Genomic DNA, 14,541 nt, shown 5'->3' on the forward strand with positions numbered 1-14,541 from the left:
AGCTCACCTCTCCCGTGAGGTCCATCATGACAAATAGCAGGGCCTTGAGAAAGGTGAGTTGGTTTTGTAAAACCCAAATGAGAGGCAACCTCTCCATCAGGAACTTGATGGACACCACACCACCGAGCTTGGCATACCAAGCCTGCTCATAGCAGCAGGCACACAGACGCTCCACAATGTAGGAGAACAAGGGAAGCTGACATGCCTGTAGATTGAAATAGAAGGCAAGGATGAACAGATCATCTCACTATATTTAAAGCTATTTTTTGTGTGTTGAATCCATAGTTCAAAGCACTTCCTTCCTGTTGTGCACTGCTTAGACGATTTGTACAATGTGGCTGGGAACAGAGAGAAGCTAGTTTTACAAGGCAACCAGTGTTGTCAAATTAGCTATATGTAGTTATTTTTCCCACTCCTCTATTGACGACTCAAAAAAAATTACATTGTCTTCTGGATGAAATGAAGGGGGTGCAGCAGACATATGGACCAGCCAAACCATGCATCTGACATTTTTTCATAGGGAAACACTTATTTTTACATTATCTGTCAAGAATTTTTTTTTTATTTATTTATGTGGAAGTTGATGCAAGTAAAAAAATGGATCAAGGTAAATTTAAAAAAGAAAAAAAAATGTTGTTGCCGTTTCAAAGCTTCTTTTGTATCCAGAGAAATAAAGCAACTCCCAGATCAGGAAAAAAAAAAAGCCCAATTTTTTGGTATAATGTCATTCTCATTTGCTTTTGATATATGCAAAGATGGGAAAAAATAAAATCAATTAAAAATAAGTAAACTGGACTTTTATAAAAGTAAATAAAAGAAAATAAGAAAATCAAATATTTATTTTGAGGTCATGTTACCTGGCATTAAATGTAAATTAAAATATAGCTATCCTTATTTATTTAGCTAGTTGTGCTGGTCACATGCAGAAATTGAAATCCCTCAGTGACTCACCCTCTCCTTGGAGCCAAGGATGATGCTGGCCACATCAAAGATGACAGCCAGGGCCACCTCTCCAATCTTACACAGTTCCTTCTCCTCATAGGCCATGCAGATGGCTATAGCATCGATCAGAACAAGTGGATCCATGCCCTTTGACCCGTTCTCTTCACTGTGGAACATGGCTGTGCTTGGCTGACTGCCGAGCTGATAGCACGGCAGCAAGAATGGACCTGCGGGAACAGAAATCAACAAATGCATTTTAAATCGCAAAACTAAATGGTTGAGTAAACATTACAATAGTTTTATTGTCCAATTGGGACAAAAGCCAATGTTTGATCTGATTTGATCTGATATTTGATTGTCTCACCACACTGCTGAGCCACAGCGACCATGGTGTAGTGGCGAATCAAGCTGGCTACAAAAGGTAGCGCGCTGGGCCTCAGGTCTTTTATCACGGCAGACATGAATGCTCCAGTCAAGGCCTGTTCAAAAGTTCTGCGGGCAGGCGTGTCCTGTGCCTTGTAGCGATGAGAGATAATAACATTGGGGATCCACTTCTCAGTGAAGCTGGAGGGGGAAAAAAACAATATGAGTTAGCAGATAGCAAATGAAGGGACAGCTACAGCGAAAATGCTCTTATAACCAGTGGTGGGAAGCAACAAAGTACAAATACTGTACTTAAACAGATTATAATTTTTTTTTTTTTAACGGAACTGTACTTGAGTATTTACATTACCACATACCCGACATTTGAGAATAGATAGCTGCACTTCGTACTCCTTACTTTGCCAAAACAGGCTTGTTACCTTTTTCAACCTCCGCGAATGAAGGTAAAAAGAGAAATAGAAAGAGGTACTGTAATGTCAACTGCAGTTGAGAGCTTGATTGACTGAGATCTTGGAGAATTATATAGCAGAAAAAATTAGGGACAGCAGTGACATGAAGGTGAACCAGTGAAAATTAATGACGACGATGGAACTCATTCGAAGAAGATATTCCGCATCCATGGCTTTATTTAAGAGAATGTTTTTATGTTGTTGACTACAAGAATGATTTGTGGCGAATGTGTCATTTTGTGCCAACTTAAAAACCACAAGCTTTTGGCATTAAAAAAATGAATAAAAATTGTCTTACAGGTAAGGTGTGTTTTGTTATTTTATTTTATTTTGTTATATTGTTTTGCTTGCTCGCAGGACAGTTCAGCCCTGATTATTCTGTCATAATTTAGCTTGCAGAAAAGCTCTTTTTTTCCATCCCAGTCCAAGCATGTTAATAAAAGGAAAACTATTTTGAAGTTATCAAAATGGGTATTGTGTATAACTGAGGAAAACTATAATTACAATTTTTACATCTGCAAATTTCAGAGTTTGTACTTTTAAGAAAGTAAGGGACTTGAATCACTCCTTCTGCTTTTACCAGAGTATTTTTAAAACAATTATCTGTACTTTTACCAACTCTACTTATCAGCATATTCAGTTTGCATCTCCACTTACTAAATTTACTGGTGATTTTATTAAGACTTTCTTAAATGCATGATTATTTTCGTAAACCTTTGCCAGTAAACTAGAGTTTTTTGCAGCTTGATTTTGTTTAGGAAATGTATACACTGTAATGTTAATAACCACACAGGAAGGAGAGTGTCGTGGTGGGCACGTTGAAGACTGGCCTGGCTGTCAGAATGTCAGATCAATTGGCCTTTTGTCATTCATGGAGCTGCCATGCCAACGTTACTGTGTACTCACAAAGGCTATATTTAAAGTCATCTAAACACGGAGGGAAGATGTGAGAAGAGTGTAAATGAAAGAAGAAGAAAAACTGAATCTTTCATAAGGGAGGACAAATCAAGATTTCTGATAGTGAAGGCAGCAGTCGCAGCCCCGCTGATCATAACTGACACACTTCATTACTCCAGCAGAACTGTGCACACAGACACACACGTCTTTGTGCGTGAGTGTATGTGTGTTCTTAATGAAAGGAGAGTGAAAGGGCCAGGGTGCAGCATAAACAGACAAGAAAGTCAATTAGCCGCTGCCAGGGATCAATTATGGTAATGCGAATAACCCATCCCCACAAGCACACCTCTCCTCCCTTGCTGTATGTGGGCTCACAGAATGGTTTTCTGACTTAAACCAAAGCCTGCTATAGAGTTGGGATCTATTTGAATGTAATTAGCAACACCCTCCCTTCTCACTGAATTGATGTGGCAGTATGTGGTGAGGAAGTGTGTGACTGAAGCAGCAGTGAAGATTGTTAAAAGAGGAGGTTAAAAAACATCATGACTCCAACTCATGAATATATTTCTTCCGATACTTCCCCCAGATCAGGGCCATAGACTATATTTGCTATCTCAAACAGCGCATCCAGACTCTGGTGTTGTGTACCATCTCACAAAGCAATGTTCGCTTACTTGGGATGAGAGAGAAGCTGGTACAGAGCGTGTTTGTTATCGTCCAGACTGGTCATGGCCACAAGGAAACACTTAATGACCTCCCACGCCTGTCGTCTGTAGTACGGCTCTGTGTTGGCACTCTTCAGACAGTCGAGGGCTGTCTCTATTGCCTAGAGTGGAATACAGAACACAGATCTTGAGAAAACTATCAAATATAAAACAAATAATAACTCTATATAAAAACTTGATTAAAAAAGAAATTCTCAACATCCTTAACTTATCAATATGGAAACTGAATTGCAACTTGACATTAACATTTGTGGTTAACTTGGAGGACGGACGCAGAGTTCAGCAAAAGTCACTGATCTCTACAATACGGCTGGGCTACTTAAAATGGGAGAAAATGAGTGAAATAAATACAATTTCAAAGAAAGAGGAGAATATAAAAGAAAAAAAAACATGAATAGCCCAAGTAAATTAAGATGGTGCAACTGAATTACAGACCTGTTCATAGATCTAGAATTTGTAGCACATGAGAGTCTGCGTGTGGCCTGAATCTATTAAAATGGCCAGAGAGAGAATCAGCCGCTAATGAGAGAAAATAATCCCATCATATTGGACCACACTAGATTGATGATGACTGACTGGGGCTGAAGTTCAGTGGGAGATGAACATTTTTCAATAAATTACCAGTAGCACACACAGAACTATACACGCATATCTAACTAAAAAAATACTGATCTCTGTAGTAATGGCAGTGTGATCTTACCTTCTCCATTGGCAGCTGTATTGAGGCTTTGCAGTCAGTGAACTCAGCCTTGATGCTGGGCCCTTGAACCTCAGTCACCACATAGTGCAGCCTCTGAGACTCCTTCAGCATCTTCCGGTTGCTGCCACCAAACTTTCCTAAAACCCGGTAGGCTACATGGGAGATGGTCTCAGCTGGGTTTCTGAGGGTACGCCACAAAGCCTTGGAGCAGAGGCACAGAGAAAATATCTAAGTGTGAAGATCTCTGCCAATGCTAATATCAAATGGTTGGCTTCTATTCCATAACATTGAAATGGTCATTCTGTTCTTCATCATTTTTGCGCATTTAAAACATGTTTGATTTAGTTTGTGCAAAAAAAATAGTAATTCTCATGAATACAGTAGTGCCTCTTTAATACACAGTACTTTCCACTCAGCAGATATTACCATTCAACACTGATTTACAGATAAGTTAGGCAATGAGAGAAGAATTTATTGTGCCAATACTTCCATCCATCTTTTACCCCGCTTATCCTCATTCAGGTCACGGGTGAGCTGGAGCCTATTGAATCTGTAATTTTTGGAGTGTAACCAGCACCTTACTAGGCAGCTTGGTAAGAACTGCACCAGTCTGTAAAACCTCCTACCTGCATGAGCTCTGCCCTGACAGGCTGGATATGGTCATAGAGGAAGTCTGGCTGCAGGTTGTCCACACATAGCTCCAAGGTGCGAAGTCCTTGGCTCACCAGAGTCTGAGAGCCATTGAGGGCTGACACCAGTGGATCCATTAGCATGGGCAAGTATGGCAGCAAAGAGCTCAGACGCACAGGAACTGTCAAACACAACTCCACAAAGAGATCCTTCATGTGCTGCTTGTGAAGGCCACTCTGCAGCATGTTCAGACCTAATGGCACGAAAGGTGGACACAGGAAAGTGGGAAAATGTGGCTTAGGCTATGTGGAAAAGTAGAAGGAAACACACCAGCCCATCAAGGAACTGAGTTGTACCTTGCAGCAGGTTGGGTAGAAGAGGCAGGAACTCTTGGTAGAGCAGATCATGGCTTCCTCCACCAATGGAGCGGAAGAGGGCCCGAAGGAACAGGAAGTAGTTGTAAGGCTCCTTGGCTGACTGGGCCAGTTCCATTGAGCTGTTTACTATCTTGTGGAGATGTGGCTAAGGAAAAATGAGCTATTTTAATACCCATGTGTAACAAAATAAAAATAAAAACCCAGGCGTGTTAACTCACCTTGAGCATTTGTTCATTCTCAGCTGCAAATAGCGAAACTGATCCAAAAACCAGTTTGAAGAGCTTGAGGTAGAGATTGGAGAGCTCAACATTTGAGCCCATCTCTGGCAGTCTTTCAAGAAGGTACTCCACTAAGATGGTGGCAAATAGAGCTGAAGTTGACAAGTTGGCCAGGAATGAGTTAGCCACAATCTGAGGAATTCAGAGCAAGAGAAATTAAAACAATAGATTAAATTAAATGTTTTTTCTATGGTTGCTGTGTGTACCTGTAGCGCATAGTTCTTGGAGATCCTCTCCACCATGTATGGGACAGTAGTTTGAAAAATCTCCTTGAAAGTAAGAGGGTTCATCATAGTGAAGACCCCAGCAAAGTGCTCTAGAACCTCCTTCTCCTCCTTCATGCGTACAGCCTGGCAGTTGGCCACTCTAATGTACGCTTGCTGGTTATTGGCAACCTGAACCTAATCATTTAAAAACATGACAGCTTTCAAATCAGAGATGTACACCAATTGCATTGATTTTAAGATCAATTTTCTTTTATCAACCTTCTTTCGCTCATTAGTTGAAAAACTTTCAATTCAAAATTTCAATTCAGCCGTTCTCTTGGGGTACCTGATAGATGTCCAAAGCCTGCATGGCATATTTGACCAACTTTATGTAGATCTGCGTTTCCTTTGGCTGGAGCTGCTTGTTAGGGATGAACTGTGCCTCTGTTTGAAAATTAACCGAAAAATGTGTAGATTCCCAAACATTTATAGTCAGTTGATGACAAAGCTTAATTTTTGTAGTCTCACCTCCAGGAGCCTTGCATGAGGTGATGCCCCATGTGATGGTTTTCACTCCACACACCAGAGTCTTCACTAAGCTGCGGCAATCTGACACCTGAAACGTTTGCTTGTCCTCCTTCTCACCCTGTCGGTCGAAGGCGGTTGCTGGGGGCTGAGGCGCACTCGTGACAGGTGTGGGAGGAGCAGGAGGTGGAATGGCAGACGTGGTAGAAGGAGTGGGTGTGGCTGGTACACCTGGTAGCACCCCTGGCTCCACCACGCCCATCTCCGACTGCGGTTTGCACTTCTTGAAGATGGAGACAAGCTGGTAGCGTGCTATGGTGTGAAATTTCAGCACAAACACCTGATAGATACATAAAGAAACGGTAGAAATGGAGCTCAAAATTTCAATGCATGAAAAGTGACCACAGCTAAGAATAAGGCTCGCTCTGTGCTGGCTACCTCCAGCATCCTCATGAGGATGTCCCGGCCATTGCCATTCTCCTGCTCTGACTTTGAGCGAATGCAGTCCACCAGGTTGAGCAAAAGCTTGCAGGACATTGTCTGAATGTTGCTCGGAAGCGACTCGTCATCGATGTTTTTGGCAAAAAGCTGCACAGCTAAGGATAAATCTGTCAGGGGCAGGTTCTGGCGAACGTGGTGAACGAGGTCTGCAAGTGTGCTGTAGGCCAAAGGTCTGAAAAAAAGAGATGAGGATAGGAGAAATACTGTTGGACTTTAATAGATGTGGCAAACCTGAAGATGGTAAGAGACAAAGTAAAAACATCAGCTATTCTCAAAGGTGAAGACAGTTATGGGAAGTAACTATGAAAATAGCCTCTGTCAAGGAGAACAGCAAGAAGGTGAGCTAATGAGTGACAATGATAGTCCCGCCAGGTCTCAACAGCTCCTCCGTACTACTAATTTAAAATGACAGTTATACCACTGAAGTGGTGAGGGTGGGGTGCTAGGTCAAAGACATTTGGAAATCGACCTGCATGAAATCTGCCCTCAGGAAATGTGGGTGTACATGACAATTTGACAGACGGATCTGAGATGCGGTCAGCCTCTCCTTATTAACATGCAAAGGACTGTGAGCTGTCGGAGCAATCGTGAACCAAACAAGGGGATGATTTTGATAGCTGCAGACACGGACCACTTACCGAAGAGTCTCCCGGGCTGTGTATCCAGAGCCAATGAGAATGGATTCATCGAAAAGTTTATCCATGCAGGGTATAAACTCTGCAACATAAAAAGAACAACACTTTGACCCCTTTCTTTCTTGTACAGTATATGGATGAAAGTCATGCAAATTTGTTCTGATTTCCACATCTTATACCCCTTCAAAGGCAATCTTATCAATAGGGGGGTTTACATGGAAGCTTGTATTCCGATTAGAATCGGTTGGGAGCCCAAACCGAAAGAAAATGCTCCTTATATAACAAAGCTGAATGAAATTTTGTTCAGTTTCACAGGGGTGGAATATTCATTTTTCCAAACTGATCAGAAGTAAGTTTTCGTCATGTAAACCGTGAATCAGAATGGTGCCAGGTTGCATATGCTGTATCTTGTGGTAAATGCGTGGTGACGTCATCATTTCAGCACGTAAATATGGCCGCTTACATGCGAAGGGAATCTTGTTTTTAACTATTTGTAACTTGTTTTCATTAAACTGTTGTTTTAATTAAAATGTAAAAACAGTCCAAACTACTGTACTAAATAGACTACTGACCTCCGTCTTGATAAATTATGTGATGTGGTGTAGTGTACGTATACACCCAATCAGAATAGATCACATCAAATGAAAATAGTTGAGCAGAGTCTGCATGTAAACCCGGCTATTGAATGACAAAACATTTTTATGCTATGACAGCAACGCTAAACACTCAAGAAATGCGAAACAAAAAAAGCATTGACCACTTCCCAGAAAGAACAAATTTGACGATAGTTAGCTTTGACGCATGTTGAACTTTCACTGCGACAGATGCAGAGTAGTGTCCTGGTGTCACGTTGCATAATTATATTTGCATGCTGTGTGCATGTTTGTTTGTGTGTGCACATACGGCTGCGTAGGTCAGTTGTGAGAATGTGTTTGGCTGCAATGAGCAGCTCTTTGCGGAGGTGAGCAGTCTCCGAGGGGCAGTTGGTGAGCAGCTGTAGCATGCCCTTCACCATCTGTTGGGAATACTTTCCTACCAGGTCCTGAGAAGGTGGAAACACACACAGATACGATTAGCATATGAACCAGTCACGTTTTATTGTAAAAATAATAGCCTGATTATTGTCGTAGTTGAATTTCCCAATACTGTATGTGTCCCCTCCACCCCTGCCTTCCTCACACAAATTGTAAGTCATTAAAACAATTCAGAATTGTTTTTTTAATCATATTTTTAAGTCATTTGATATATCCATGAATGTCTTATTTTGCTTAAAACACAAATATAATTTGTTTGCTTTCATGGAACTCTAAATAAATCAGAAAGTGTTATTAGAGAGTCTGACAAATAAATGGTGTTAAAATAATGGGGAAAATTTATGTGCAATAAGCTTGCTGGCAAAAACAATGTTTTAATCATTTTTAGTGTTCAGTGTTGCCATTGGACATTTAATTATCTGGCTACGTATGCTTTACTGTCATTAGGTTTTAACTCAACTACAGTTTGACAGTTTGGTAGGAGCAGTTGAATGTGGGAGGTTGATAAGTTGCTCATAAAAGTTGGTTTACTCCTGAACAATTTTTCTCCTCTCCTCCTGAAATGACGGCTACACACTGAAGCTTGAACAAACAAATAATCCTAGAAAATGTCCAAATACTTATTTTTCATATATAGACTTATTTAATATGTTCTACTATTACATTACATTGACTTCAGCACAAGGAGAGGAAATGCATTTTTTTTAACCTTAGCCTATTTTGACAAATACTTTTTTTCCTATATTACATTTTATTCTTGATATTTTACAATTGAATATTCGCTATTTGTATACTGATAAGTTGAAAATGAATTCAAAACATCAAACGAGTATACCTGGTAGATTCGAATGATGTAGGCCAGAAATGAAAGTGTCTTGATCTGTGCGGCAATGAAGTCTGCATATAGCTCCTTGTTATAAAGCTTGTGCTGCCTGCAAAGAAAACAAACAAAACAACGCACACAATTTAACCTCATCAAGACAATGCTACATGCCTGCAGTAGGTGACAATTAATGGAGGGTGAAATGTGGATCTACATATGGGATTCAATTCTACATGCATGGCTTATTCATTTGCGTGGCAGCTGTTATTGTGGCTCCCAAAGAAACTTTCTCCATACCTGCCAGAGATTCCTGAGGTTTGTTTTTCCTTAATCAACTCTGCTCCATTTCCTTCCTATTCTGAAAGTCCAATACAACCATCTTCTCAGGCTGAAATTCCACCTCCCGCTAAGCCAATTTCTACTATTTTAACTTTCCTAAATGGAACGGAACCAGCTTTCGCAACAACATTTTTAAAAAACTGCTGCGAGGAAGGAGAGATGAAGAGAGGGGGTGGGAGTGGGGTGGGGCACCATTCTATTAAAAGGTGTACACAATCTCATTCAGAAGACCGTCAAATGAAAATTAATTCACTTAGTGGGGGTTGTGATTCCTGTTTGGGCAAATTGATGTTACCTGGCTTGTGGAGACACCTGCAGCATGATGGTGCTCATGATGAGGGGCACAAACTCTGACACCACATTGTGAATATTCAGCTTGTAGAGCTGTGGGGAATGGGGGGGATAAGTTAATTTAAAGGGAGGGAGAAAAAAATTAAAATCATCATGATACAGCCCCATAATTACAGATGAGGTGATTTTACCCTAGGATTAATACACATTTTGGGAGGATATGAATATATTCAATCTAGTCACACCTCTCCGGACTCCAATTATCCAAAAACGCAAATGAGTCAATCCCGTTTACAGTGTCAATATAGTTAATAAAATAGTAATTTTATATCTCCCTTTGGAAAAAAAAAAAAAAGATAATATTCTCCAAAAACTTTTAATTGACTGTGTGGTTTTGTTGTCCTGCTGTATTTTCATTTCACTCACCTGGTACATCAGCACCACGATGAGTGGCAGTTCTGCAAGTACTTTGAGAGACAAAGACCCTCGTGGGATGATGGTGTGCTGGAGGCAGAGCAAATGGATTACAATGCCTGATATCACAGTCATATTACTTGCTAACACGTCCACATTTGAATCAACGTGAGCCAATTACAATACAATGCCTCAAGTCAACAAAAGGAAAGGAATAGTGTTTTTCTTTATCAGCTTTAACCATACTCAATGAATCATCAATTTCAAAGGTTTAATTGTAGGCTGAACAGATCAGTGTCACTATAGTCCACATAAAAAAGCCTTTACATATCTATTTTTGTACGCTGACCTTGTTTTGGACGGCACTTTTCCTCTAAGTTTAATATCAAGCAAGAATATTTTAAAATTAACACACAGTTGTCTCATATTATTGGACTGGGGTTTTCTTCCAAATATAAAGTCTCTTGAAATGCAGAATTGATCTTGTATTGACACATTGCACTCTTTCACATCTTCAAATACACACACAAAAAAAAAAGATTTTTTTTTTTTTTTAATCACTATAGTACTGTTCTCCTATTGAAAATTTATTTCCAAATTAATAAATATAGCAGTCAAGGCTACACAAGCTGAATCAAAAAACTAAATATACAGGTGATCTAGAATACCTAATCTAAATTGAACCCATTTTCTGTAAGAATGTTTGAACGTCAACGGTCTGCTGATGTGGAGCACTGCCGCCATCCAGTGCTTAGAAGTGGTAGTTGTAAACTGCAGAAAGGAAACTGTCCATCCATAATGTGTAAGAATGAGTATTCGATTACCGTTCGTGTTTCACTGTCTTCCCTCTCGGGTGCAGTCTTCACCAACACGGAGGTAATCATTCCAACCATTTCTGGGGAGGGCACAGTGTTCTCAGCAATCACCTGAGGATTCTCAAAGTACCGGGCCTAGTGGGTGCAGGAAAAAAAAAATACGGTTGTGCGCTATGAAAATTGGAGCAAAAGCACAAAGAAAGCAGGTACTTACGACAACTTTTGGAAGCTCTTTGTAAATCTGCTTCACAAAGTCCAGAAAGTGATGAATCTGAAGGAGATAATTGCACACAGCATGTCAATCAGGGGTTCAGGAATTCTTCAAGTTTTTCAATTTAAACAAGCCCCTTTTTTGGTAAAAACATTGTCGTGACAAGTAATTGGTATTTTGTGAATCAAAAAATAAGCTCACTTAATTTTGACTGATATGTATTTTCACTGTAAAATATTCACTGGTCATTTTTTTGCAAGTATTTTGACCTTACAAAGTTACAACACAGGCCGACTACCAAGTCATCACTTCAGAAATCCATTGGGGCCAAAAAAACTCACCTCCTGTGAGATTGGAGGACGGAATTGTTTGTGCAGCTCAATTATGATGCGAAGGCAAATCAGCACATTTTCCTCACTTTCAATCTGCAAGATAAAATGGTCAACACAATCAGTCAAGTTACTGCAATAACTAATGTTCACCACATTTACTATATTTTGTGAGCTGATGCAAAGCAAGTAAGACTGAACATAAAAATAAGTGTGGGAAGGTTCCAAAGGATTTAGAAGCACATGTACCTCCAGGAAGCGAAACATGACAGACAAGATGTTCTTCGTGTGCGGTCGAAGGTGTTCATTTGTGGGAATGCGGTGGATGATTTCTAGCACCAGCTTCCTCAATTGCTACAGCAAGGCAACACAATATTACATTCTAATAAAATGACAGATATTGTGCAGGTGTTATACATGCAGTGTTCTGTTCCTCTACGCACCTGTGTTGGCTTTTCTTGTAGAAACTGCACCTCGCCATCCTGAAGAAAAGTGAGGAAGCGGGGGATGATGTGTTCCAAGAAGGTGGAGTACTGAGGTGAGGATGTCACATTCTGAAACAGAAAAGACAATGAATGCAATATTAGGTTTTTAAATTCCTTCATTTCTGCACTGCGTTAAAGTCAGTCAACTAACAATACAGTAAGACTTTCCCCCCCCTCTCTGTTAATCGGATTTCTGATTTTAATTCATTTTTTTTCACCTTCGTTTATAGAAAAAGCCAAAGACAAGTTTTGCTTTATGTTTTTCCCCTTCTGGCGTTTTCTATATTTATCCTGATACCCAACCAAGCTTTCAAACTGTTTTTTCTGCAGTCTTTTCTCGGGTAGAGTTGTACAGCTTTTGCCCCATATAAATGGGTACTACGTCTTGGGCAATGTTCAATGCGACTGACAGTGCAGTGCTATTTCCCTCTACCAGGCTCATTAATTGTCGTACGGGAAAAACAATGCAAAACTTATTCCTCTCTTGTCTGTTTCTTAGAGGGAATTAAACTTGCTAGATTTTTTATTTTTTTTTAACTATTCACTAGAGGGGTAGAAAAAGACCATAAATTAAGCGACCAAATTGTTGAGTTGGCAACACTGACTCAACTAGCTCCTCTTTGTTTGTGTAAGCAGTGCAATTAAGCAGGGATGCACTTTAAACTACGGCTACTGTTAAAAATTGTCCTGACAAATACACCCGAATTGAATCGCCTAGCCCTATGGTCAAACTCACCTCAAAGTTCTCGCTGACCTCCTGCATCATCTTGAGCTTGGTCTCATCAGCTGGAAGATGAAGGACAAAGGCATCGTTAATCAAATGTGTTGAATGCTGTTTTGCATTCAAGGCCTTCTCCATACAGTGAGATTAGCAGGGACTCTCAGATCTTATCAGTTTTACTTTCATCGCCAGTTTATTCAAAAAGGCACACTCTTGCACACACACATTCACACAAACATGCACGCTCACAGACATGTGCCTTTGACTGGACTAAAGTGTTATCGCTCTCATCACATTGCCCATGCTAAACATCGGTGACAAATCTAAGTAGGCTTTTGCCTGTCTAGTAATAGACTACTAAGACCAATAAACGTACGTGTGTTTGCATCGGTGAGCGCCGCTACAAACTGCAGGTACTTCTTCATCAGTGTGGTCTGGTCTACCACGGTGGGACTGGGAGCTGGCCCAAAAGCCATTGTGGCAGCAGGAATTGACTGAGATACAGTAGGGGAAAATGACAGAGTGTGGTCTGCACAGATCTCAGCTTGTGCTCATGTTGAGTACCACTGCATAAAGCAAGAGAAAAGATCAGTTAAAACTGGAAGCAATGTAGAGCTCATATGATAACATTAATGGAACATACATCACCTATAGCTATTGAACATCTTGTCTACGATACAAGAGCAGGGGGTGTAAAACTTTTTTCGAGAGCCATGCTAGTCTTGGTTGGCCTCAGCGGGCCAGTTATTATGGTGAAAACACAAATTGTTACATTGCGAAGGATGTAACGGTACGCCAAAAATCACAGTTCGGTACTTATAACAGTTTTAAGGTCACTATTTGTTTACATTGGGGAAGGGAACTAAATGCAAAACAAACTGCTTATATTTTGTATAAACAGTAATACATTTAATTACATTAAAAATGAAACAACAGCTTATGTGTTTTCTTTTTAGGAAAGTGCAACAGCAATCATTGGTCTAGATTTTAGGAAATGAAGAATGCAGAAAATGCAACAATAACAGTTTATACAGTGTGAATTATTAGCTATAAAAATACTAATAGGTTTTGGTTTTTTTTGCTTTGTTCCCTGCTTAAATGACCCTGGAAGTTGCATTTGTACCACAGTACATACCAACCTTTTTTTTTTTTTTTTTTAAACATATGGATTCACCAGGTGTGCTAGTCAGAAGCTGAGGTGTATTTGTACTATTATATGTATTTCAGCAAGACAATGCCAAACCACATTCTGCATGTGTTACAACAGCGTGGCTTCGTAATAAAAGAGTGCCGGTACTAGACTGGCCTGCCTGCAGTCCAGACATGTCTCCCATTGAAAACGTGTGGCGCATTATGAACTGTAAAATATGACAACGGAGACCCCGGACTGTTGAACAGCTGAAGCTGTACATCAAGCAGGCGGTTCAGCCAAAACTGTGCAGCATTTCTAGCCCTCGCACACTTTTTTTTTTTCTTCCTCAAAGTTCTATAGACAAGACTCACCAAAATGCTTCCATCTTGGGTGCACATACCTCGGGTCAAACGTTTCCAACATGTCGATAAATCACTGTTTTTGAAAATAAAAACTGAACCTATGTTTTAGGCAATGTTAAGCTTAGTTGCCTTCCACCGGGCTCCTTTCTTATAATACGGAAAAAACCTCTCCCCTGTAAGTGGTCCATAAACCCAAAAGGTTTGACAACCCAATGTTTGAGGCTTGCAAATAACAATGAGCGACTTCCAATCAACATGCGCACAATGATGATGTCAGAGCAAGCTTCGACTTGCACAATTCTTCCACACTCAAGGAGAATTTCTGAATTAAATATC

The 14,541-nt window shown here is 40.2% G+C and overlaps 1 protein-coding gene across 3 annotated transcripts in view; it reads right to left on the reverse strand.

Moving 5' to 3' along the window:
* Window positions 1–14,541, reverse strand: part of trrap (transformation/transcription domain-associated protein) — a 78,715-nt gene that overhangs the window by 63,817 nt on the left and 357 nt on the right. The window contains exons 1-25 of one of the 3 annotated variants that reach the window (XM_061756193.1): window positions 14,215–14,437; window positions 13,088–13,277; window positions 12,727–12,776; window positions 11,949–12,059; window positions 11,755–11,859; window positions 11,518–11,601; window positions 11,180–11,236; window positions 10,975–11,100; window positions 10,163–10,240; window positions 9,741–9,829; window positions 9,119–9,215; window positions 8,153–8,291; window positions 7,253–7,331; window positions 6,552–6,786; window positions 6,117–6,453; window positions 5,935–6,032; window positions 5,589–5,783; window positions 5,323–5,514; window positions 5,084–5,249; window positions 4,724–4,980; window positions 4,098–4,298; window positions 3,347–3,498; window positions 1,307–1,506; window positions 952–1,169; window positions 8–205 (exon numbers count right to left, since the gene is read on the reverse strand). In XM_061756193.1, coding sequence (XP_061612177.1) covers window positions 8–205; window positions 952–1,169; window positions 1,307–1,506; window positions 3,347–3,498; window positions 4,098–4,298; window positions 4,724–4,980; window positions 5,084–5,249; window positions 5,323–5,514; window positions 5,589–5,783; window positions 5,935–6,032; window positions 6,117–6,453; window positions 6,552–6,786; window positions 7,253–7,331; window positions 8,153–8,291; window positions 9,119–9,215; window positions 9,741–9,829; window positions 10,163–10,240; window positions 10,975–11,100; window positions 11,180–11,236; window positions 11,518–11,601; window positions 11,755–11,859; window positions 11,949–12,059; window positions 12,727–12,776; window positions 13,088–13,187 — 3,564 coding nt within the window. In that variant the 5' untranslated portion in view covers window positions 13,188–13,277; window positions 14,215–14,437. Of the gene's footprint in view, window positions 1–7; window positions 206–951; window positions 1,170–1,306; window positions 1,507–3,346; window positions 3,499–4,097; window positions 4,299–4,723; window positions 4,981–5,083; window positions 5,250–5,322; window positions 5,515–5,588; window positions 5,784–5,934; window positions 6,033–6,116; window positions 6,454–6,551; window positions 6,787–7,252; window positions 7,332–8,152; window positions 8,292–9,118; window positions 9,216–9,740; window positions 9,830–10,162; window positions 10,241–10,974; window positions 11,101–11,179; window positions 11,237–11,517; window positions 11,602–11,754; window positions 11,860–11,948; window positions 12,060–12,726; window positions 12,777–13,087; window positions 13,278–14,214; window positions 14,438–14,541 lie in introns of those variants that run through there. The other 2 variants (XM_061756195.1, XM_061756194.1) reach the window with 2 other exon arrangements.

The sequence above is a fragment of the Phyllopteryx taeniolatus genome, chromosome 19 (assembly GCF_024500385.1).
Source record: "Phyllopteryx taeniolatus isolate TA_2022b chromosome 19, UOR_Ptae_1.2, whole genome shotgun sequence".
Classification (NCBI taxonomy): Eukaryota; Metazoa; Chordata; class Actinopteri; order Syngnathiformes; family Syngnathidae; genus Phyllopteryx; species Phyllopteryx taeniolatus.